Source organism: Carettochelys insculpta, chromosome 21 (assembly GCF_033958435.1).
Source record: "Carettochelys insculpta isolate YL-2023 chromosome 21, ASM3395843v1, whole genome shotgun sequence".
In the NCBI taxonomy this organism is placed as follows: Eukaryota; Metazoa; Chordata; order Testudines; family Carettochelyidae; genus Carettochelys; species Carettochelys insculpta.
In genome coordinates, this window is record NC_134157.1 from 9015545 (window position 1) to 9041099 (window position 25555).

At 50.4% G+C, this 25555-nt stretch overlaps 1 protein-coding gene across 1 annotated transcript in view; it reads right to left on the reverse strand.

The window, feature by feature from the left end:
- Nucleotides 1–25555, reverse strand: part of COL27A1 (collagen type XXVII alpha 1 chain) — a 259743-nt gene that overhangs the window by 57246 nt on the left and 176942 nt on the right. The window contains exons 24-35 of the mRNA XM_075015103.1: nt 23449–23493; nt 20710–20763; nt 16782–16889; nt 12473–12526; nt 9910–9963; nt 9235–9279; nt 7651–7704; nt 6881–6925; nt 4677–4730; nt 2515–2568; nt 1346–1399; nt 327–380 (exon numbers count right to left, since the gene is read on the reverse strand). Of these exons, the coding sequence (XP_074871204.1) occupies nt 327–380; nt 1346–1399; nt 2515–2568; nt 4677–4730; nt 6881–6925; nt 7651–7704; nt 9235–9279; nt 9910–9963; nt 12473–12526; nt 16782–16889; nt 20710–20763; nt 23449–23493 (675 nt within the window). The remainder of the gene's footprint in view (nt 1–326; nt 381–1345; nt 1400–2514; nt 2569–4676; nt 4731–6880; nt 6926–7650; nt 7705–9234; nt 9280–9909; nt 9964–12472; nt 12527–16781; nt 16890–20709; nt 20764–23448; nt 23494–25555) is intronic.

A 25555-nucleotide genomic window follows, 5' to 3' on the forward strand; every position in this document is an offset into this window, starting at 1 on the left:
TATGCTCTAGTGTAGACATAGCCTAAATGTCCGTTTTACAGCCATTTCTGCTCCCAGTTCAAACCACCACAACTTTCTTTTAAATCCAATGTTAGTCTGTCAGGAAATGAATGCAGAAGGGATGGGAAAGCACAAGTGGCACAAGAGATACCAGAGACACATAATACAGTTGCTCCCCACACAGTCTAATCCTACACAACATCCCTGGCATTAGAAGTACATCATTTTCTCCAGTCACCACCCCAGTAAATAGCAAACAAAAAGGTCTTTGCAGGTCACCCCAGAGTTCCTAATGATCTTCATCTCAAACTCATCCACAGCCCTACCTTTTCACCCATGGCCCCTGGCTTTCCTCGGTCACCAACAGGTCCTGGGTAGCCCTGGGACAGAGAAAATCATTGACATGGATCAGTTAATGCTGATAAACTCTGATGGGGAGGAAGCAGAGGAAGCTAGCAGCCTGGTGGTGCTCACATCCAGGAGGTGGCACCAGAAGAGGAGGTGGTTATCACGTAGGTTTCACACATCTTCCTCTGTTTAACGCCCTTACCTTAAACTAATCTTAATGACAAATGGGGGCCTTGTCTGGCCCTTCCACCACACTGGCCCACAGTGTCACATCTAGCTGGCCATCCCTCAGACATTTAACCCTTTTCCTTTTCCCTTGGGTCTGGAGAGCCTCATGAGAGCACTGCAAATGGACATTTAAAAACTAGACATCTCTTTCCCCACCAGAATGGGACCTGCCACTCTAGAGTATTATCCTGCTTACTCAAACAGCACACTGCAGGACAGACAGTGCCCACCCAGCTTATCTATTTAGCCAGAGAAGAAGGTGAGAGCCTGTGCCCACTGAACGGGGAAAGAAGCTGTGTGCAAAGCCCCCAGCAATGCGCCTCACTTTAATCTGGTGATCAGGACCAAGATCTGCACAAGGCAATGTGGCGGTTTCCAAGCCCCGTAGAACCAGGAGCCCCATTTCCTCAAAATCAACAAGGTAGAAGTCACCAAACTTCTTCTGGTCAGACCTATGACCCAGGTCTGGGACTAGGAGCAGGAGGGAGTTTGTTCTGCCCCTCCACTAGGGGGCAATAGGTAACCCTGTTCCTTGAACTGAGGAAACTCCAGAGGTACAGCCAGTGCCACTAACAGTGCACAGACATGCCAGGCCTGCAGCTCTGGGAATGTCTCACACAGAAGGGTGAACACGCCAGGTGCCTCTGGGGTTGCCCCTGTGGACAGCTCACCCTCCTTCCACCTCTGCCCCTTATGTTCTCACGCAGCTGCCTGCTTGTTGCTAGGCCTCATTCTGCACTGGGAACAGATGGGCACGGGGATCACTTACATACATGCCAACAGGTCCTTGCCGGCCTTCCAATCCAGGTTTACCAGGCAGCCCCTGTCAGGAAAGAAAGGGAAAAAAATGAAACATGCAGCAATACGCTGGCTTGCATGCAGCTGGCCGGTTCTGGTGCCAGCCAGCATCAGCCTGAGGAAGGCAATAACAAGGATCACAAAGAACCAGAGTGCCCGGGTCTCCCCAGTAAGAGCTCGTCCAGACATTGTGCTTTATGGGTCTGAGCCCAAGAGGTGCTGAGCACTTACAGCTCCTACAAGCTTCAGTGGAGACTATGAATGTTCAGAGTCAGACCCCGAAGGGCAAATTACAGTGCGATTGGTTGAGCTGAGTGAATAATTGATTCTCCCCCCTTCCCCCCACCCGCTTCTTTTGGGTTAAACAAAGTGTTTCATTGAACTTGAGGGGTTTCAGCTATTTTTCTCTCTTTAATATAATTATATGGACACAAACCTCAAAACAGCCAGTATGGATTTTTTTCCAGTTTGGTTGACCCAAATCTGCAAATTTCCTCCATAACCCCCCAACTTTTGTCGACAATCTGGCTGTGACCCAGCTCCGGCATTCAGCCAGGTGCAATGTTGAGCATTCTGAGGAACCACAGCTAGCAACACAGCCTGCAGCACTCACTGCCTGTGGTGGCAAAGGGGGTTGCTGCTGAGAGGGAGCTGTTTCTCTTTGTCGAGCGCCAAGACTGGCAATTCAGGAGGGCAGTGGCCAGAGGCAGGTGGGACATGGGTTGTGGGTATTGGGAAATGAAAGGATCTTTCAAAGGATCCTCAGGTACAAAGCCAGCAAGAGCTGGAGCACGAACTGCACTGGAATGTGGAGATACCCAGCTAACATGCAACAAGCTCCTTTCCCTGGAGTCCAGGCAACCTGGCTGAGGTTTCAGTGTGCCATTAAAAAGCTCTGTGCTATAGCTACCTGCTTTGTGAAATGCTTCAAAGTCAGGGATCCACTCAGTCTCCCACTGATCTCTCTACAGCACTGTGATGCCCCTGGAGCCAGGTGACCACAGAGTCAATCCCAGAGAAACACTGTTAACTATCAACCGAGCGAAGCCTTGGGCTTTGTCACTAAGAACAGGCTACAAGAACTGGTTTCCTGCAGCTCCGTCACCCTGCAACATTAATGATCTCATTAGTAACTCTTACCTGTGGCCCCAGTGAACCTGGGTCTCCGTCTGGTCCTGGTTTTCCTGGAGGGCCCTTAAAAACATTTGGGGAGAAGTGTCATTAACTGTGTCACCTTATCAGGCCATGTCAGGGCCTGACACTCATTGCCCACCTCGGTGAGCACGTCAATCCAGTTTATAGTTGACTGTGACGCATTAACTGCCTCTGTGGGCAATTGCTGCAGCTCCTGTCCGGCTATGCTCAGTGGCACTCGATTAGTGGTAGCCTGAAGCTGGCACAGCAGAGAGACTGAACCTGGGCTGCTGGGTGGCACTCATGGGGCACCATGTTCAGCGTACCTGACTCCTGATGCAGCAGCAAAGGATTCTCAGAGATTCTTTCTGGGTACGGTGCAAAACAGGTCACTTTATTGGTTGAGAAAGTAAGTAGCTCAGGGTGCCTTTGGGAACTGCCAGCTGTGCTTGAATATCCTCTGCACTCACTCATGCATGGGATGGACTCAGACCTGCTCCAGCACACACAATCATGCCACCCGTGCCCACAAGACCTGCCACCCCTAGTGACGGCATCCCCTGGGACCACAAGACCAAAGGCTACTACACAAAGTGACTGCTCCATGGCTTGCTCCCAGCCCTGGTACTGGCTGGTCCAGCAGTGGGTCCCATGCTACGTACTCTCAAGGGGCTGGAAAGACTCAGCCAGACAGGCAGCGTCTCTGGGTTTTCACTAGGAAGCGTGCCAGCTGTTACATTTTTCTAGATGTGTCTGAGTGCAAGAGGTAACCCCCTGTTCTTGCATACCTAGGAGAGGTTTGTACAGACTGGGTTTGTAGATGAGTTTTTACTATGGAAGTTAAGTGACCAGACTCCCCCAAACAGCTTTATATACTGTATGCAAGCCCAGGGCATAATGTTACCACTGCACCATCCATGGCAAAAATTCTAAGATGAATGCATGAACCACATCCATTTCCACCGTGGATGTTGACAGGTGTTGGGTCTAGCCCCATACGGGTACTCTAGGGTAGGGGATCCCAAGCTGTGATCCACATGCCCCGGGGGTACATGAAACACCTTCCGTGAGCAAGCCGGAGATATTATGTAATGGTGGATTCCATTTATCATTTTTATTTAATGCATTTTCAGAACAGGCTACTGAGATGAAGCTTTAACACTCTGGGGAATCTGACATATAAAATACAGTAGTTAATTTACTGAGAACACAGCCACACTGAGATGCTGACATATGGGGCCCTCACCTCCAATCACTGTACAATGTCAATTCAGTTGCCAGGCAACTGTTCAATGTAACCAAGCTCAGAACTTAGCCAGGGCTGTGCTATTTTTTACCTTCTGGCGGGGGCGCAGGGGGTGGTGGTATATGTCACACTATGGCTGTGTCTACACGTGCCCCAAACTTCGAAATGGCCATGCAAATGGCCATTTCGAAGTTTACTAATGAAGCGCTGAAATGCATATTCAGCGCTTCATTAGCATGCGGGCGGCAGCGGCGCTTCGAAATTGACGAGCCTTGCCGCCGCGCGGCGCGTCCAGACGGGGCTCCTTTTCGAAAGGGCCCCGCCTACTTCGAAGTCCCCTTATTCCCATGAGCTCATGGGAATAAGGGGACTTCGAAGAAGGTGGCGTCCTTTCGAAAAGGAGCCCCGTCTGGACGCGCCGCACGGCGGCAAGGCTCGTCAATTTCGAAGCGCCGCTGCCGCCCGCATGCTAATGAAGCGCTGAATATGCATTTCAGCGCTTCATTAGTAAACTTCGAAATGGCCATTTGCATGGCCATTTCGAAGTTTGGGGCACGTGTAGACATAGCCTATATCTGTATGTCATAGTGAAATATGGACAGATGGCTAAGGACAGGTAATGTAAAGAAGAACAGGCCCAGTATCAGTGATAAGAAGGGGAGGGAGTATGCAGGCAGTTGGCGCATCTGGAAAGGGGTCCACACTGAGAAAAAGATTGGGAACCTTCACGCCAGGGTATTGGATCCTCCCACCTGTTTCTACCGAGAGAACAAAAAAGTCCTTACCAGCCATTACCAGTCTCAGCCCCTGTCCACCACTCACCTCCCACCCAGGACACACAGCAAGGCAGCTGACTTTTTGCCATAGTGCTGTGCAGATTCATGCAACATACAAACCACCGTAGAATCAAGATGCTCCTTACTATTGGTCCAGGAGGTCCATTGTGCCCTCTCTCACCCGGTACACCACCAACACCCTACAGAGGAGAGCAAGAGAGCAAAAGACACATTCTGAGAGCCGGAGGGGTACGCAGGCAAGGGCTGCTAGTTGGAGAGAGAAGTAGCAGACACATAGAGGTGCTGGGGTGCAGCCGGCTACGGGACCAGTGCTGGTGCTCCAGGTAAGCTGTGTGCGCTGGCAGCCACATGCTTCCCTGCAGCAGCTTCTATAATAGTTGGCGCTTGTGTGCTTGTGGATTTCCTCCTGGATTAGTCAGGGAAAAGATTTCATTTAAAAAATAGCCTGGATCAGAGCATTCCCAAGGGGCAGAAGCAGAACACGGAGCGTTCCATTTCAAAATGACTCGAGTCCTAGTTTTTTCAAGACTGGCGAATTCTATAACATCAACTCCAAGCAGTCAAATTCCGAACCAGCCTGCGTGATTTTAGCCAAATGAAAATGTCAAGTTCAACCTGAGGCAGTCCGGGCAGGGGAACTTCAAGCTGCTGTGGGCAATCCTGATCTTTAGCTTTGGTTTTCCATTTTGAAAATGTGGTTCCCACCCAGCTCTAGCTGCAGGCCCCACACATCCTGTCTCACATCTGGTGCTGACTAAACAACGACACCATACGTGCCTCAGAAATGGGCAACTTTTCCAGCCTCCCCGTTTCCCTTGCTCGTCTCTGCTCAGATAAGCAGGCTGTGGAAATTCTTATCCTCTCTCCCGCCATGCAGAGAAAGAGAAGACACCCACTTGGCACAAGCCTAAGGGCAGATGCACCCACTACAATGCACTCCAAGGGCCCTTCCTTCCGCAGGGTGTGTCTCAGACGAAGAGTTTTTGAGGAGAATGGCAGCAGCTCACCTGTACTGGAGAGAGCTGGGCAGGGTGAGACGGGGAGAGGGAATTAGACAGTGGAGGCTGCTATAAGGCAGCACCTGAGGCTGAAGGCTACAGCTGGGTCTCAGCCCTACGAGTGGAGCATGAGATGTGTCAGCTCTCAAGTATTCAAGGTTAAATCTGGTATCACTGAACTGGATGGATGGTAGTTAACAAACACGGAAAAATCTGTTGGAAGCTAAAAGGAACCCTTAGCAGGTTTGCTTGCAGTGTGACTACGCAACATCACCATTAACAGAGGTGATGGAGGGTATTAAGTGGCAATCCCCTATCTCTAACCCAAACTCTGGATCTGAACACAGAACAGGAGTCTCTTTACATTCAGAGGCACACCCAGAAAGCAAAGCTGACTGGTTAGTTGAACTAAGCCAAGTCTGAGCTTCTCTCAAGGAATCACCATCATAAATTGGCTCAGGAGTTGTGGAATCACCACCCTTGGAGAGGCTGAAGAGCAGGTTAGAGAAACATCTGTCAGCGATGGTCTAGGCAGTGCTTGGTCCTGCCGTGAGGACGGGGCCTGGACTCGATCTCTCAAAGACCCTTCCAGTTCTAGTGTTCTATGTGTACTACCCAGAGGTACTGAGACCTCATCTGGGGTGAGTGAAGTCTCTGGTCTACAGCCTTGCCTGAGAGACAGCTGGCCTTTAGCTCACATGGTAGAGTGCAGTGCTTTAGACCCTATACTCACAGGTTCTATTCCTGGGGCTGGCAACCCAGGTCTGTCAGAGTTACAACTGGTGCATTAGCTGGGAAGAACTACTGGAAGGGCTCAGAACATACTTTCTCAGCCCAGGGAAGCATGTAGTATGCAGAGGTACTGAGACCTCATATGGGGTGAGTAAAATCTCTGCTCTTCAGCCTCAGCTGAGAGCCACCTGGCCTTTAGCTCATGTGGTGGAATGCAGGGCTTTAGACCCTATGCTTGCAGGTTCAATCCCCAGTACCAGCAACCCAGATCTATTGGCATTACATATGATTCCATGATCATTAGACAACTAATTTAGGACTTAGCCTCAAGTTCAATTCCCAGCTCTGTTGCAGATTTCTAGTGTGACCTCAGGAAAGGCACAGCAGTCTCTCAGCGCCTTAGTTTCCCTTCTGTGCAATGGTGATAATAGCCTGGCCCAGCCTTGCAGGGGTGTGTGAGGATCACTACATTAAAGAGTGTGGTGCTCTTTGATACCTGCTAATGAAAGCTGTATGAAAGAGTTAGGTGTTACCATCACGCTGATGTAGCTCAAAGGACTGGAAGAATTTGAAACAAAGGTATAAGTGATTGTACTCACAGCTGGTCCCTTTCTGCCAGGGCTCCCCATGGCACCTGCTACACCCTGCAGAATAAATCAGACAAATGGTAAGGGCCAAGAGATCACAAACCTCCCCCCAGCTCTGTATTCTGTGAATGTGAGCTCAGCTTTGTGTGGAAGGGAAGTGCACTAGTGACACAAACTGGAACTGCATGGAAACCAGAGAGCTTACTCCTATTAATGGTTAGGTCAGAAGCAGGGTGTTTCTGGCTCTCGTTCTAGCTCTCAGTAAGTGCCTGCTCCCACCAAACCACTATGCAGCATCTCTGCATGAAGGGCTGGCACTGGAACAATAGGGCCTGTGCACTAGGAGGGCTGGTGGAACGTCATTGGCGGAGATGTTTCTGGACGCAGAACTAGAACATGAGCGTAGGGGGAGAAGAAATGAATTGGCCGGTGTGCTGGGGAGGGCACTGGGACACTGGCACAGAGGTGGAGACTTATTGCAAGTGGGGAATGAGGGGCATGGACTGTGCTGCCCCACGCCTGTGGTGTCACACCCTCACTGCCATGCAGAGGTGGGTTTGGACCAAAAAGTTTGGTTCCGATCCACCTCCCTGCTTTTTGGGCTGCATTTATAAGAGACTTACCGAATTTATCAGAGACAAACCAACACTGGGGCCAGCGAATACCAGAGGTACCACACCAAGCAGCAATACAGCAGATTTCACCTGTAGCCCTGGCCCCGGTAGCCCATACAGCAATTACAACATACCAAAGAATATTTAAGTATAGTATAGAATGGGAACCTGTGTACCAGGCTTTCCTTCTGGGCCTGCTGTGCCAGGAGCACCTCGTGAGCCCTGCAAAGGAGATTTTTATCCCAGGTAAGTATATCAACTAAAAGAGGCGCTCAGCTTTCAAAAGTCTAAAATACAAAAGGCAAAGAGGTGCTCGTAAAGGATCCGCTCACAGGCAACCGTATACACAAAGTAAATACAAATATTTTTGCAAGAGCAATTTAAACAAGAGAGAATAGGAGATGTTTGCATGTGTACATTTGTTTACTATGTGAGTTCTAAACTCTGCCTACAGGGACAACAGTGATTAATGAAATCACATCTGTCTGCACTGTTATCTCGTTCTCTACTCCCCTCCTGCTGACTGGCTGTTTATTCACCTGCAGCATGTCGACTAAATCCAAAACAGGGACCTCTCTGGGGCTAGGGGCATCTCTATTGTTTGTTTACATAGTGCTTAGTACAACATCATCCTCGTCTCTGTTGGAGCTCCCTAGATGCCAGTGCAAGAGAAATAAACTGAACGTGCAAAGTGGTGGGCTTGGAATCCTCCCTGAGAAAAGTCTGTGCTTAGAACTCCAGTGTGCCAGTTAATATTCCTCACGTCTCCTGTCTGTGCCCTTACTCAGCAGCCTGTGCAAACAGCTTCTAACTGCGCTTTTCTGCCTCCGCTGGCAAACATCCTATGCAAAACAGAAACTGAGCAGCATGTAACAGCCTATTTTTATTGCCACGGAGAGAAAAATGCCAAATACACATCTCTGTTCTGCCCTATCTCCTTTTGCCCACCCCCACGACTATTAATCGTAGTTTGTATGTTGAGCATAAACTGTGTAATAACAGGTCCTTGACAGCCATTTAAACAAGAGTCATGTGTCCTACATTCCTTGCTAGGATCTAAAAAAATCAGCTGTTTCTGGCGGGGTTTTGATTATTCTCTTAACACTGCAGTCCTGAATCTGCTACCCACTGACATTCCGAGCAGCTTCTTCAAAGGCAGAGTAAGACCCACAAAACATCTGAACACAAACATCTTTCCAGTTAGCACCTCAAGCCTGGTGCACAAAACTCTCTCCTGCTAGAACTACGCTCTGAAAAACAGCTGATTGCAGGCTGCTCAGGCCAGAGAGTGCCGCAGAGGTTAGCAAGCCCTGTGAACGCCACTGTCCTCAATCTGACCTGGGATGCTTCAGCAAACCAAGGGTTATGGTTTCAGTAAACTCCAACGAGGCACATGTGCAACTACAGCACCAGCAGTGAAGGGCACAATTAAGATCCCTAGTTAGGTTGAGAAATAAGCAGTCGTGCCCTTGGGGAGAAGGCCGTACTCCCATGCCTGCTGCCTATTTCTTTTTGTGCTGTCAAGCAGGTGTGCAATAGCGGCTACATTTTTAAGCGCACGCCTAGTTAATCACATGAGGTGTGGACAGGGATGTCAAACAGGAGCATCTGCGTGGCATGTCAGCAGATTGGAGTACCGCTGCTTTCTGCTTTCAAGCCCGAGTGGTGCTGCTGTGGCAGCCAGTCCTGATCCCTTCTCTACAGAATGCTTCGCATGAGTTAGAGACCGTGTATTGGTGCCCTGCTACTTACTGGGGGTCCTGGCAGTCCGACCAACCCACGCTGGCCTGTTCGGCCCTGCAAAGAAACAAATATTACACGAAGTGCTCTCAGTACACAAGGCACAAATTCACAGGCCACAGTGGGCAAGTTTGGCACTAGGAGTGATCTTTGCCAGGAGAAAAAGTTCCAGGGCTCTCAAATATGCAGATTGGTTTATACTTCCATTATGGCACCAATGTTATCTCAGCTCCTCTCTAGTATGGTACCTCCACCTTCCCGGCCTGGAGAATTTCATTCAGTCTGTTCACGTGCAGGGACATCGCCATCGCTGCTGTCCATAACACTGCCACCTCTGCGGCAGATCTTTGCCTAGTGGCTCTGCCCCAGCTCTGTGCCTTCAAATCAGTCAGAAGACGCAGCAGCTGGATTCAGGAAAGTGACCTACTGGAGTCTTACTGACATCAGTGGGACTTACGTTGACACTTAAAGTTAAGAACAGGCCTCAATGCAGTCTGACCTGAACCGCTAGCGAGGGCTGCAGCAGCCACTCATCGTGCAGTTTCTCACGCAATGCGTGCTTCATGCCTGCGGACACAATCCATGCTGCTCGCAAGGCAAGGTTTTGGGAATATTTAAGATGTTGGTATTGAGTCCTATAATGATTCCGATGTTCTCCTCCCAGGAATGACAGGCTCTGTTAGTTACCCTGTGTCCTCTTGGCCCTGGCATTCCCTTTGAGCCATCTGGTCCTCGACTGCCCTAGAAAAAAAAACCGAGGAAATTCAGTTCAGGTACCACTGCAATCCCCCCATCCCCACTGACCCCATCAATCGGAGCAACATACAGCTGGGTACAGGTCTAGAGAAATTTTAGAAGCTTCATCTAAAGCTCATTGGACTCAGTGGTGCTAAGAGCTTGGGGTCAGGCTGGAGGTGATGGATTTGATGTGCATTTTCCTTTTAAGATGCTGCTGTTACGGATGTGAGCAGAGTTCCTTCTAATTTTTTCCACCCGGGGCAGAATAAATGTTGTTATATGCACTGAGGCATGTGTGGATGTGCACCACCAGCTGTGGGTGCTCTGCTAATCAGAGGGGTGGCCCCGAATTACTCTTTGGAGGCTGCCCAAGTGCTCAGTTTACAGGGAACACTGGGTGTAGCCTGCATTACACTTCAGGGAACGGCTGGTGTTTACACAAAAAGCGACCTCAGTCCCAAGCAGCGGCAGTGGAGGTGCTGGGCTTGGTAAGCACTGTCAGGAGAGGTGTGGGAACAGACACATCATTTTCTCTGAGTGCACCATGTACGGAACTTTCCAAACTGCCAGGATGCAGACTCCTAGTTAAACTGGGGCTGGGACTATGAGAACTACCAGGGCCCCGGAAGTCTCCAGGTGTGCTGCCTCCTTAGAGCCACAGGTGAGCCCAGAAATCTCATGAGAGAAGCAGACACAAGCTGGAGCAAGCCAGTCAACTCATGAGTGCTGCAACTGAGATGTGTTTCTGGCCCTTCCACTCATGCCAAAGCGGGTGGCAGACTCCCACAAACACACTTTGGGAAACAGTGATGGACCCTCTGCCACAAACGGAACGAGATGTCATTTTATCAAAGGACGCCTTTGGATGAGAGATGGCCTATGGTTTAAGTTGTGCAAATGTGCTTCCAAAATTCTATGACCAAAGAGATATGTCCCCTTGAATGAAAAAACACAAAACCCACGTGTACACAGAGTCCACCCCAACCCAGTGAAAACATTTTGACTTAACAAGTAAACATTAATTTGCCATTAGTGTCGGCAAAACCCATATATTGCAGCATTCTGACAGTGCAGGAGGATGGAAGATGGAAAATGACTAGAAACACAGAAACAAGAGTGAAATTTCTGAACAGATTGCAAGTCTCTCAGTGCGGATGATGAAAAACAGTGAAAAGCAATTTCAGAAAAGTACAATACAGTAGATCTCTGACTCACGCACAGGTTGTGTTCCTGGGCAACCACACATAAGTCAAAATTTGTGTAAGTCAGGACCAGGTCAGGGGAGGGGCCCTGCTGCATTCAGGTCCCCCAGTCCTGGCTGCACCTGTCTCCCTGCTCCCATGAGCAGCAGGGAGCCCAGAGCCAGGCCCAGCAGTGTTGGTCAATTTCCCAGCTCCTGCCAGTGGCAGGGAGCCAGGAAACTGACCAGACCAGCAGTGCTGGTCAGTTTCCAGGCTCCTGCCAGTGGTGCGGAGCCAGGAAACTGACTGGCACAGTAGTGCTGGTCAATTTCCCAGCTCCCTTAAGTGTCAGGGAGCTGGGAAACTGACCCGTGCTGCTGTGCCTGGCTTCTGGCTCCCACAAGCGGCAAGGAGCCTGGAGCCAGGCACAGCGGAGCCAGTCAGTTTCTCAGCTTCCCCAAGCTGTGGAGACCCAGGAACCAGGGTGAGCACTGTGGGTGGCAGGGGTGCAGCAGAGCTTGTTGATTTCAACTTGCCTTATTCCAAGAATCTCAAGTCAAAATCATGTAAGTCGGGGGTCTAGTGTAGCAAAACCTCTATAGTACAGCAACGGGGGAAGAACAACATAGGTTTTATTCCCTCCTCAACAACAAGCATTTCATAATTGAGTATGTTATTTGTGACATGGGACATCTGGTTTGTTTTCACATGAGTTTTAAGCTGGCAGCACCCTTTAGCATGAGCCTCCTCAATGTGGAGCTATGGACCAAAAGGAGATAGCACAAACAATACCACATAGCCCAACCTAGCTCCATGGAGCATCGATAATGCCCCACCTTCCAGATGAATAAATGGTACAGCTCAGTTGTGAGGTCTCGTCTTTGTGCCTCGGTTTCCCCAGCTGCAAAATAGAGGCGGTATTTTGCAGAGGATGGGATCTCGAAAGGAGCCTATTGTATTTAGGGACCCAAATCCTGCTGAAATTCAGTGGCTTGGAGTTGCAAATGGGTCTACGTCTACACAGCAAAAAAACCCTCCAGCAATGAGTCTCAGCATCTGGTACAACTGATTTGGCATTGCGAGGCTAATAGCAGTGTGGATATCGGGGTCGGGGCTAGAGCCTGGGTTCTGAAATCTGCAAATGGGGAGATGTCGCCAAGATCCTGTTACTCTTGCAGCGTGAGCCTGAGTCAGCTGAGGCTCTGAGAGTCACTGTGGCGGATCTGGCTTTTGCTGTGTAGACAAACCCTAGAGATCTCCGAGTCCTTTATGTAACACTCTTTATGCATGGATCTAAGTGAAGGGAGGGAAAAAATAATGGCAATACTGACCTTTGGCCCTTCACTGTTGTTCTGACCAGGTGGGCCTATCTGTCCTTCCTCTCCCTAAAAAAGCCAAGGAGCAGAATTAAGGCACAGTCAAGACAACTTTTGCAAAACCATTTCTGTAAGCAGCCGACCGTGGTCTGCAGCATGTAAGCCAGAGCTAGACCTCCTTGGACCAGGGTCCAGCTGATCTTTGGAAATGCTGCTGCTCTAGCTACAAGCTGATACACCAACCTCCGCTCTCAAGGGAGAGTCATAACATAAAACAAGAGAGAAGCTGTACGTCTATCCCCTGCTCTTCAGCAGGAGAAGGGACATCTCACCGATAAATATCTCTGCCCACCAAGTGGGGGAGAGATTCTTTGTAGGAGAGGACGTGGGGGTAATTAAACACTTGTGAGGCAGTAACACCCAGGACATCAATCAAGGGCCCTGGTGCTACGTACTGTACAGACAGGCTGTAAAAAGAGACAGTCTGGGTGTCCTCCAACCACCAAAGATGCACTCCAAGCATGGCACGCCCACGCCATACACCCCCCACCCCCCCATCTCCAGCACTGCACAGATACCCAACCTGGCAGAGTTTCAGGAAGCTGACTAGGGCCAGAAACAAAGCAGGAGCTGCTGCAGGGCTAACGAGTGCCAGGAAATGGAGGCTGGTTACGAAGATTTTTAAGAGGTTGATATTTTGCTGTGTCGATCTCGCAATGCCCTCTGCTCCCCTCAAAGGGCACAGGTGGCCGGCTTGCTGCTGTGGGCTAGTCACAGTGAAATGGAGGCAGCTTCTATCTGCAAGCAGATCCTCTTCTGAGACAAGGCTTGCTGCATGCTAAGAGGGAAAGGGCATTGGGTAGCAATTTGCAGGTTTCTGCTGAGTTCTCTCTCTCTCTCTGAGTGCATCCAATCTGACCAGTGAACACTTAATCAGGGTTTGTGGGAGGCCAATCTCCAGCCCCCCAGTCAGAGCATTATTCACAGACCATATGCTCTTTTACTCCTGGGAAAGGCAGAGGGGAGAGAGCAAGCTCCCTTCTCTCATCTTCCTTGTGGTTTTGGACAAGGAAATATAAAGATCAGCCAGGATCTAATTCTGTGCGAAAGTATTCGGCTTCCCGCTGCGGCTGCCCTGCTCTGAGGCTCAGCACTGAAATCCGCATTGCATGGGAAAGCACTTGTAAAAGCAGCTGGCTTCTTGCAGTGTATTGCACTTTGCCCCTCTTGGCTCTCACAAGCAAGGAAAGCTTCCACCTGGCTGGGGTCACTGAGCAGAGCCAGGTGACTGAAATAGATGAACCCTGCTTGGAGCTGGCCTGGCAATTCCTACCTTCTCAAGTGACATCACATTTTCAGTAGCAGCATCTTCTTTTTCCATGATAGAAGAGCCAGAAAGAATCCAGCTTCACTCTCTGATCTCAGCTTGTGTGTGGAGGGCTGGCCATTAGAAAGGACAACCTGCAAACTGCACGATCTCAAAAGACTCGTGACCTGGTAAGCAGGTCTGATTTGGAGAAACAGCTGGAGAGATCCCCACAAGGACATTTTTAAGGGCAATTTCACTGCAAAAACACATTGGAAATCCACTGAGCTCCCACCTTTGGCCACAGTTTTCCACTAAGCTGCACTGCCAGCAGATCTCTCACTTCTCTAATTTAGAAGCATCTACGCAGACCACGATGGGAAAATTCCAGGACAATTAGGATCAAATCTCTGCAGGTAAAATGGCCAAACCTCGCTGATTTCATTGAGTCCCATGGAGCCGTGCAACTTTACACCTGCTAAAAGTTTGGCCCTTAACTCCTTTCTAACCCATTATCTGATACACATTGAACCCCTCTAGTCCAGCACCCTTGGGATCTGACCAGTGTCAATTGAAAGAATTCGCTGAACTACAGGAGGTCAATGTTGTCTAGCACATTACCAATACTTCTACTGCTTACTGGTTTCTCAGAAGACAGTACAGCTAAATAACAGCACAGAACACTGAGAGCCAGGACTCGTGGCTGGAAAACTTTATGGGGCCACAGAAAACTTGGCCACACCCATAAGTGGTCATCCGGCTAACTAAAAATCACGCCGGATTACGGATGTTGCCAGACGAGAGAGTGCTGGGAAAGGCAGAGGTTCAGCCTGTGCTGAAGGCACACTGCTGAAGGATCGAGCACTTCTTTTCAGGGCTTATGAGCAAGTGCTTTGTGAGTGTATACCCCTTGTCTCCAGCAGATTAGAGACGTTATTATTCACCTCTTTGGCACTGGTGAGGCCACATCTGGCATATTGCGCTCCAGTTCTGGCCCCACCAGTATAGAAAGGATGTGGATGCATTGGTGAGGGTCCAGCGGAGGGCAATGAAAATGACTGTGGGGCTGGAGCACATGACCTGTGAGGAGAAGCTGAGGGATCTGGGCTTCAACTTCCTGAACGGGAGACTCTAAAGAGGATGGAGAGAGGCTGTTCTCAGCAGGGACGGATGGCAGAACAAGGAGCAATGGTCTGAGATTACAGAGGGGGAGGTGTAGGCTGGCTATTAGAAAAACCTATTTCACCAGGCGGCTGGTGAAGCACTGAAATGCATTACCGAGAGAGGTGGTGCAATCTCCATCCCTAGAGGCTCTTAAGACCCAGCTTGACATAGTCCTGGCTGGGATGATTTAGTTGGAGTTGGTGCTGCTTTGGTCAGGGGACTAGACTCTCTGGCTTCCTGAGGTCTCTCCCAGCCCTAGGAGTCTGTGATTTTCTCATATTATGTTTCTCCCCAGTAAGCAGGAGCCTGGTTAGAGAGATGAGGATCAGACAGCTAGCAGAGGAGAAGCGAGTGCACAGAAAGCACACTAAGGACTTGCCAGACACCCACCACATCTGCAAGAGATGCAGCAAGACTGTCACTCTCGTGAGGGTCTTCATAGTCACAGTAGACGCTGTAAATAAAGTCCTCAATTGAAACTATAAAGGGCGCGATCCATAGTCTATGCAGACTGAAGGATGCCTACAACTACTACTGGTTAGAGAGAAATAATAGGCTATATTTTCAACTTCTATTGAAGCAGTTGTAATTACAGCAAGGGAGACAGATAACAAACCAGCCTCAGCATTCCTTTTTAATAGGTGGGAAACTTAGGGCAGATGGGATTTATCATTAGAAAGTTCACTCTGGTGTGTGGCACTGGCATTAGTCGGACTATATGAAAACGGCATTAAACAGAGGCCAGGAGCTGTTAAGGTGCACGGTGATTTGCCAGGAGAGGGCACCCTTGCATCACATCCTCCTGGAGATACCAACTTGTCATCATGAGGAACAAGCGGGGTCAGTAGGAGAGATGCAACTTTCTGAACTGTAGAGTGGGGAAATATTCACACCAGTGGTCTCAGGAAGAGTCAGCCACACGTGAGTCTGGGCAGAGTGGAGTGGGAAGGTTTCATCCTGGGGAGAGAGGTGAGGTGGAAGGCAGCTGAGATTCCCAGCAGGCTGTGAGACTGTGGGACGGGATCCCGCGTTACAGAGAAGGGGGGGTCTCAGTCTTGAGGAGCTGAGGCATCTGGATCCAAGGCACAGCAGTAACTCCAGTCTGGATCCTTTCCATGGAGATACAGAAAGCATGTTCAGCCACTTGCTCGCAGCAAGACAGGACAATGACTCAGCACACCTCTGAACACCGTCACAGCTGGGGTGAAATTCCGAAATATGCACCTGCCTCTAGAGCAGCTCTCCAGCCTGCCACTTAGGAAACTGGACTTTGGACACATTTTAGCCTGGAGTTAGACCTGTTTGGTGCCTCTCTAGCATTCACACCAGCACCACGTAGCCTATTTCCCTGTGTGAAGCGACACCGAGTCGCAAATGCTATTTCAGTGCCGCACCTCAGAGCCCAGGTTTGGAAAACGAGCATCAACCCACTGTCCACATTGTTAGATGATGAGTGCATAGGGTTGCTGATAAAGTGCAGCCACGGAACATAAGGCCCAAGAATTCAGCTTCCCCTAGAAAAGTCAGTGTTAAGAGGGAAAACTTAACATACGCGTGACTGACTTAGTAGGTGTTGATCCTGCTTGAAGCAGGGGGCTGGACTAGATGACCTCCTGGGGTCCCTTCCAGCCCTATGATTCTGTGATTCTGAGCTACAGGATGGGGAAAGGTAAATGGATGATGATAAGTGTAGGCACATTAGCCACTGACCAAGCAGCCAGGGACTGCTCTCGCAGGTGTGTTTCAAGATGGAGAGGACACACCACTTCACAGATATTTTCTCTTGCGTGTTGTGCAGCTGCAGTTTTGTCACACAGAGTTTAACTAAGATCAGGAGAAGAAAAGAATCCTTACTTCAGGTCCTTGGGGTCCAGCCGGCCCTCGGGGTCCAGGGAACCCCTGCAGACCCATATGACCTCGAACTCCTGGGGACCCTTTCATCCCCTGCAGCCCACGTTCTCCCTGGAAACAATAAGATAAAAATACTTAATGGAAGGCCTGGCCACACCTCCTGCTGCCCTTCCACTGGCACGAGCCCAGATGAAAACGGACGAGGTCTTTGTAGTAAGCAACTAGGGGGACTATTTAGCTCCAAATGCCTCAGGGCAGTGAGTTCCTTGCTCCCCCTCTGGATAGTTCATCTTATTTTATCCTTGGATCTCCAAAAGCTCATCATGCTGCATTCCTGCCAGGATGGAAGTGGAAAAGAAAACAGTCACAATTAACCATAAATGCCCTTTCTCTGATGTGTGTCCCCTGCTTGGGCCATACAGTGGTCAAGATCACCAGAGCATGTTTCAACACCATCCATCTGGGGCCACCACAAACACCATCCATTTTTTACTCCTGGCAAGTCCCTTCTTACCTAGAAGCTAGCAAATTTGACAGGGCTCACCCTCATCCCGGGGTCCAAGTAACCCTGACCTTTGATTCAACATCCACTTCTAAACTTGGCAGCTCACTCACATCTATGATTTAGAGTCAACATCCTCCTTGAAAACACCTTGCCCTATCCTGTTTCCTTACCACTACCAGTAGGCTGAAACCCCAGCAAGACATGCCTAGTCACTACCAGCATTCTGCGCCTCATCAAAGCGTCCCAAGATCTGGGGGCAAGCAGGACACATCCATCTATGCATATGGCCCCCATGGGAATACCCTGTGAGGGAGGACCAGCCCCACTGATAAGGACTTGAGGTATAGGGACACTAAGTGACTTGCCCAAGGTCACACAGGAAGTCCATGAAGGAGCAGAGACCTGAAGCTAGATTGCCCAAGTCCTAGGAAGAGAACCAGCCTTCCTTTCACAGCCTTCCTTTCACTGAACCTTTTCAGACTCAAAAGGTCTGCCCAAGATGAGGGGTACCAAGCCTTCTGGAGCTCCAGCTGCATGTTCATTTGTGCAGGTGGGCTCCTAGGAAAAACATGTTGAAGTTCTGTCCCAAAGTGAAAGGAGAGATGGGGTGATCTCCCTCTCTCTGGTGGGATCACCTCCCTTTTTATCCAGCTGGGCGCTCAAAACATAAGAGTTGGGCCAATAACTGGAGTGAGGGCAAAGGAGAAGGAGAAGAACAAAGTGTTATTTACTCCTCCTCATGGCACAAGAACAAGGAGTCACCAAATTGGAGAAATAGGAAGTATTTCTTCACACAACACTCAGTCAACCTGTGTCTTCAGCACCATCTTTCTCACTTGGGCCCATCACATACTGCCGTTCTGAGGGCCCTGTCCTGGCAATAGAGGAGTGAGTCGTGAGGATCATTAATCCCAAACATCACTAGGGGCCTTTACGGTGTGAGTCGCAATGGTTAGTTATGAAAGCAAGCTTGATTGTTTCTTCCTGCTGGGATTGTAAGCACCCCAGAGAGGGGGAGATGAGTGTTGTGTGAAGAAATACTTCCTTCTGTTTTAAACCGGCTGCCTTATTTATTTAAGGCCAAGACCACAACAGGGTTCCAAACAAGAACTCAGATAAGTAATGGAGGATTGACTCAGTGGCCCTTAGGCATGGTGGCCGGGAATGGTGCCCTTAGCCTCTGTTTGCCAGAAGTGGGGAATGGGTGAGAGTGGAGAGCTCATGTGATGGTTTCTCTGTTCTCTTCGTCCTCCCCCGGTGAGCCTGGCATTGACTGCTGTTGGAAGACAGGAGACTGGGCTGGTTGGACCTTAGCATTTTTGGTTCAATTGCTGTGACAGCTGTGCTGGGATGCAGCATCCCACGTTCCCCAGTTAGCTCTCCTTCAGGACGACCCTGCAGAATCTCATAACACCTGCTCGCTACACACAGCACTAAAGCAAAGACACGGGGTCTTCCAGAACACCCTCCACATTAAAGCATCAATTAAACACGAAATTAAGAGTGGGGGACTCCTCTGACTTGAAGGGCCCAGGGGAGAATATACCAGGCCCACGATATGCAAGTGACCACACCACACCTCTGTCTCTTCAAGCCAGCTGAGGTCAGCCAGGTAGGTCCCTTCATTCCTGCTGACTGTGACATTTAAATGGGGTCCAGGGCAGGACATTTTCAGGTCACAGACCCATTCGAATGGATATGCTACTGGCCTGGGATTCAAGAGACCTCCCTTCGAATGCCAGCTCAGCCTCAGAGTTTCCTGTGTGACCTTGGGCAAGTCTATTTGCCCTATGCCTCAGTTCCCCATCTATACAACAGGGCTGAGGCTACCAGGTCCCACTGAAAATAAGCCCCATTCCATTAATGGCTGTGAGGTGCTGACACTGTGGTGATGGGGCCATGCAAATACCTAGGCAGATGGCTCTATGGATTCCCCTGCCTGTACTCGGCCAGACCTGCCTCCACCCTCAGGCACAGTCCTTCCCCTTTGAGGCAGGTGGCTCATTGGCCATTTTCTCCCCATCTCAGCCTTTGTGTTTGGCCCTTGGTTTGACAAAGTGGCTTGTTCTCTCTGGGCCCAGCTGGTTTTTGCCATTGTTACTTGAGTATCTGCCACCCCTATTCTGACACATGAGGTGTTTCCATGTCACCAAGTGCAAATTGCTCCACACAAACAGGAGACGTACAAAGGGCTGCAGAACCGGGTGCCTGTTCTCCATCCAGCTGGGAGCAAGGTTCCCCTGCGCTGTGGCAGGGAGCTCACGGGACAGCAAGCAGAAATCTCTGACCCCTCCAGCAGAGCAAGCAGCACTGTGAATGGTCCCTTCACGTGAAACTCAGCTCAGAGATTGCCTGGTCCGGCAGCTGCATCTTTACCAAGGAAGCTTCACCTGCTATCAGTGTCTTAGTAGGCACTGCACCCACAAGGAGACCAGGATCCAGTGCCAGGTGGGATGAGCTAGACTGGGCACATGCACAGGAGGCAGTGGTGTGAAACCCTCCCAGCCTCTACAGCTGCTGTGCCAAGGTCGCCAGGTGTTGGAGGGGAAAAAGGAACGTTCGGGCAGCAGTAGAACTTTTGGCCCTCTTATGCCCCACTCACCCCATTCTGCCCTGCAGGTAGCTCCTAGATAAGCTCAGCTCTGGACTGGGGAGTGCATCCTGTGTGACCTTCCCACATCTGGGCCATTCTCTATTGCCAGGGGAACCGCATTAACCCCATTGCTGAGTGCCTGGGCTCCCAGAGGTGGGCACTGCTAAGTCAGCTCTCTGTGCAGCGTTGCCAACTCTCAGGATTTTATAAATCTCATGATGTATGGTGCTTAAAGCCCGAGCTTCTGGAGTCATATGATTACATGAGAATCACAGCTTCCATTTACTGCAGCGAGAAAAGGAAGCCGTTAGCTCCCACAGCCATGGAGAAAAACTGAATCCTAAAGGCTCATGAACCAGAAGTCATCTAACTTCAAACAAACAAAATTAATAGTTTCAGTTGATCTCCTGACCTTTTGGGCCCCGAGACATGAGGTTTGGTCACTTGGCATTGGCAATGCTACCAAAAAGTACGTTAAAAAATGGCCTTCAAATTTTCAGCAGGTGACTGTGAGAGTAACGTCCTTGCATGGCAGGATCTTCTTCACACAAACATCTTGCTAGTGACGCTGCTGTTCACAAGGAGCAGAGACTTGTCCCGTCAAGAAGGGTATTAGGATGAAGATTCCTAGTGACTCTGATTGTGTATTCAAGTGCCAGCAGAGTGCTGGTCCCATGGAGAAAAGGAGGATGGTCTGGTCCCCAGAACACAATGTAAATTATTAGTACAACACAATCAGATCAAACATGCTTTGAGTCTACGCAACCACATTTAAACAGGAGGAAGGAATGGGGAAGCTACAGAAAGGGTCCTCCGAACGCCAGCCACTGTACCTTGTCTCCTTTGGTTCCCATGTCCCCTTTCACTCCATCTGTGCCTTCGTCACCCTGCAATAACAGCTCACGTTAAAAGTGCGAGGAGACCGATCCGCGCTGCTCCCTGGGGCTGAGGAGCACAGCGATCTGCCCGCAGCACAGGAGAGGAAGTCCTCTCCAGTTTTGATCACAAGCTCATTCTTGATGGCTCTCTCCAGAGCAAGAAAGGGAGGTCTCCTTTCTACCCAGACCAAAGAGCTGCCATGCAGTCCTTCTGCCAGACGTTGTGTAACTTTCGAGCCCCTGCAGGTGGCTTTGCACACCTGTAAAGTGGGGGTGAACAGAGGAGGAGGAGTGTCTGGCCAGGTGGTCAGCTTTCGACCACCTCTGGTTTGGAGTTGATGCAAATGTTAATTGGTTGATTAGGTGAGAAGGAAGGAACAGCTGCATTGCTATAAACAAATACAATAACTTCCCTTTTGCTTTATATTGGGATCCCACCCTTCCCCCCAGCTCAAGACACATGTCTTAATTTGGGCACTCATGAAACATGCCAGCCCATTATCACTGGCTAGGGAGAGACATGACATGGGCAGCTGCTGGGAAACCTTTAACACAAAAACACCCCACAGAGCTCAGTGCTGACATGCAGCGAGTCCTGCAGCGGCTGCTGTTTCCAGCCGCGTGTGCAAGCTGTGGGGCGAGCTGCAGGAAGGAGGGAGCTTTTGTGATACACAGCAGGAGCTCGGAGGAGGCCAGTGTAAACCTGTCTGAGCTGTGACCTTCCACGGGGACGGCCCAGAACTCAGAACGCCCAGAGGGACCAGGTCAGTGCATTGACTTGCAGTGGTGTGTCCTGACTGGTGTTTGCTGAAAGAGCAGAGAACACGCGGCCTTGCATCCTGAGGTGAGTGATGTCCTGGCTAAACTCCATCCAGAGAGTCACTTGCTCCAACATCCAGCACCCTTCCTAACGAGCCACACGGCCAGCCGCCCGCACAGCAGAAACCGCAGGAAACGGAAGCGGAAGAGCTGGGCATGACTGTACCCTGCTCCTACCTGCTGCTCCTGTGCACCTGCTGCCACCCTTGGATGATTAAAAAGGGCCTGAGGGCCCTCCTGCTGCCACTGCCACCAGCAGCAGAGCAGGGCTAGACAGCTTCCTGCCTGAAGGCGGCTGCAGACACATCCTTACAGCCCTGGGTCAGGGTAACTCCCCACACTCCGCCCCATCCCTCAGTGTCCCTGTGGCCAGTGGGAAGTGCTGGGTGGTGCTTGCAAGATGACACCCATTGGCCCACCAGCCTAGGAGCTGCTGTCGGGGGCGGGGGGGGGGCGCCTTGGTAAGCACCACATGCCCACCTGCTCTCCCCCAGGCCCTCCCACCCCCAAACTCCTCCTGCACCTCCACCGCCTTCCCCCACACCTATTCCCACCCCTGAACTCTCTCCCAGAGCTCTCCTGCATCTCATCCATCCCAGTCCAAGATCTGCACCCAGACTCCCTCCCAGAGCCTGCACCCCACATCCCCCACAACCAAACTCCCTCCTAGAGGCTTCACCCCAGAGACCCCCCAATCAAACTCCAAGAGCCTGCCCCCCATATCCCCTCCTGCACCCTAACCCCTGCAAGCCTGACACCTCTGTGCACAGAGGCAGGCTGCTGCTGCTGCTGCAGGGAGTGAGGGGAGGTGCAGAGGCTGCTGCCATTCCTCAGTATGGGGAGCTCCCAGGTCTGCTCAGGATGCCACTCTGGGCAGCTGAGGTGGCAGTGGCAGAACTTGGAGGGAATCACAGACCCACAGGCAGGCAGCTGGGCAGGCTGCTTCGGGAGAGACTGCTGTGCTGAGCAGTGCCAGGGCTGACGTGGGGAGGGGGTGTCCCCCTCCTCGGCTGCAGACTGGGCAGGTCAGCCTGCAGTCTCCCCCACCCCAGACACACCACTATCCTCTCCCCGCCCCACGTCAGTTAAAAAAGCAGCTGGCAATCTACTCGGATGTCCCTGGAACGATGGGGTTGAGACACCTGCACCAGTGACGCTCTGCCCACCCCAGGAAGCATCACAAACCCTTCCCACAGTACCCTGTGGCCAGCTGCACAGGACAGCCACCCATGCGCACTGCTCCCGGTGCCAGGGTAAGAGGTGGTAGTGTGGATGTACTGGGCTGCACAAGGTGCTAGCGTGCACAAGTAACAGTGGTTTTCATTAAAGCAATGTAACAAAGCCGTAAGAGGAGATATCTCGTCCTACTCTGTGGTTCTACGAGTTACTAGGATTTACCTCATGTTAGCTACCCCGTGGTCAGAACACACTGTTTTTTCTAGTCTCAGAGGGGCAGCTGTGTTAGTCTGTATCTGCAAAAACAACAAGGAGTCCTGTGGCACCTTATAGACTAACAAATGCACCCGACGAAATGGTTTTTACCCATGAAAAGCTTAGGCCCAAACACATCCGTTAGTCTAAGATGCCACAGGACTCCTCTGCTTTCTTTTACTAGGGAAGACAAGCTCATAGAAGGAGAGACCCATCTGTCCCTTCAGAAAGTTCCCCGAACTCAGGCCATTTCAAGGGAGTATGAAAGTAGCCTTCTCTTTTAATTCCCAAATGACCCTATGTAGCTTTCAGCATGAATGCTCGTTCAGGGGACCAAGCTTCCAGCAATTCCACAGTAAATCAACGCCCCCATAAGAGGACTTTCCTACGCAACTGGGAGCAGAGTCTCTGAGGTTAACTGTATTATGCAGGCTGGGGACTCACCCGCTCTCCGGGGAGTCCTTGTGACCCTGGCATTCCCATCAGCCCCTGCAAGAGAGATGTTCAGCGTCAGAGAGACATTCAATGAAAGAGAGGCACATAAGGAAACTGCTAAAAGACTCAAAGAATCTACACAGGCCTTCCAAAGCTCCCAGGTGCAAGGTCTGTGCCACAGAACGAAGTGCGTGAACTTCACGGCCAATGGGAAACACCAGCCTCATGCGCAGAATCATTGTTCATGAAGTCATGGCAAGGTGTAAAAAGAGGCCTTCTCCCGGGACAGGCCTGCAAGTGGCCCCTAGCCTCAGTTTCCCTTTTGAGTCACTCAATGGATGATTATCTTCTAGGCCCATCATAGTTCATTAATAAAACTTGGTAAGAACGTCAATGACCTTAAGTCCCAAGACAATTCATATCATCCCCAGTGCACACCGCCTCTAATGCCCAGCGCTGTTCTCACCAGACCCTGTCTCTTCTGCCAGCCCAAACACATTGTTAGTCCTCTGTCCCTCTGCCCCTCAGCCCAGCCCTTCTTTCTGGGGTGAAACCCGCTCATCCCAGCAGGACTCCCCACAACAAGCATTCCCTGTAAGCTGTGTGCTTGGGCAGCCACCCAGGAGAGTCAAATGCTGCCCAGCTAAATAGCACAGCGCCCACAGCTGGTAACAAGTGTTTCTACTGGCAGTGCACACCAGCACACATGGTGAACATAACAAAATTTATTCTGCACATGTATGGAAAAAAAAGAGAGAACACGGCCCACAGCCTCTCTGCCGGGAGTACCCCTCACTCCCCTGGGTCCAACGCACCAGCCTGGAGACCCGAGCAGGTAAGCCCTTCACAGTGTCCCCTTCCTACCTACTTCATTGGTCTGTGGTTCAGCTCAGAGCCAGTGACATCTCCCTTTGCTGCTGCAACTCCTGCCTTCAGCCCACTCCTGGCTGGGCTCAGGGCACCAGCCAGCAAACCCCTTTTTGTTACTCCCCGGCCTTCAAACTTCTCTAAGGAGCCACCTTCAGTCTCTGGCAACTCTCCTCACCCACCTGTCCTGACTGAACCAGTCTGCTCAGACGCTCCAGTGGTCTTGCTCACAAAGCCTCTTGTAGACTCCTCTCCCCTTCCCCCTCCCAGTGCAGCCCTGGTCTCTTGGTTGGCCCAAGCAGAGAGCACATAGATTTGAGCAGGAGAGCAGAGCCCAGCTACATTTAACAGGACAGCTCCACTGTTCCTTCCCAGCAACAGAGAGCTAGAAACACAGGGAAACTACTGTCATCACAGGCAGACTCCTTTCCCCCCGGCTAAGCACTCGCATTGTTCTTCAGTGTTGGATGCCTGTCAAATGCAAGCTTTAACCAGTGATAGCAGAGAGAAGGACAAACTGGAGGAAAGGGGCTGTCTAAACACCACCTTACTGGCCTACCTGGCTAGGCAAAATCAGCAGCAGCCCTGTTCTTAAACACCCATGTAGGCTGGTTCAAGATACTTGTGTTCTATTGAGCTAGGTCCAAAGGCAATGCCATGCTCTGGTCTTGGTGTGAGCATGTGTGCAAGTGGGCATTTGTGGTAGCTCATGATAGACACCCCAGCTGGGAATACCAATGCCATCTCTCTAGGCACACATATGGCCACTAAACACCATCACAAGAGCTTTGCCATCATTTCTGGATTTGATCTTCCCCACATCCAGCCCAGAAGGGAAACATTATTCCCAGATTGCAGACTTGGAACTGAGACACTGGGTATATTAGGTCAGTGTTTGTCAACCAGGGGAACATGTACCCTTGTAGGTATACTGAGGTCTTCTGGGGTACATCAACTCATCTAAATATTTGCCTAGTTTTCAGTGATGGAAAAACCACCCTCAAAATTACTTGATTAAAAGTAGTGCTACTTTTTTTTTAAAAATGTAATTATGTAAAACTCAAAGTACCCTTCTGGAAAACTACTTGAGTGAAAGTACAAATGCGTTATGTCCTGATTGTGCTCAAGTATCCAGAAGTAAAATGTAGCTATCCTATGGAAATCTATAGTTAACCACTCAAGTTATCATAGGGAACAATTATTTTTCATGTATATATTATATACACACACAGAGACACAAATATACATG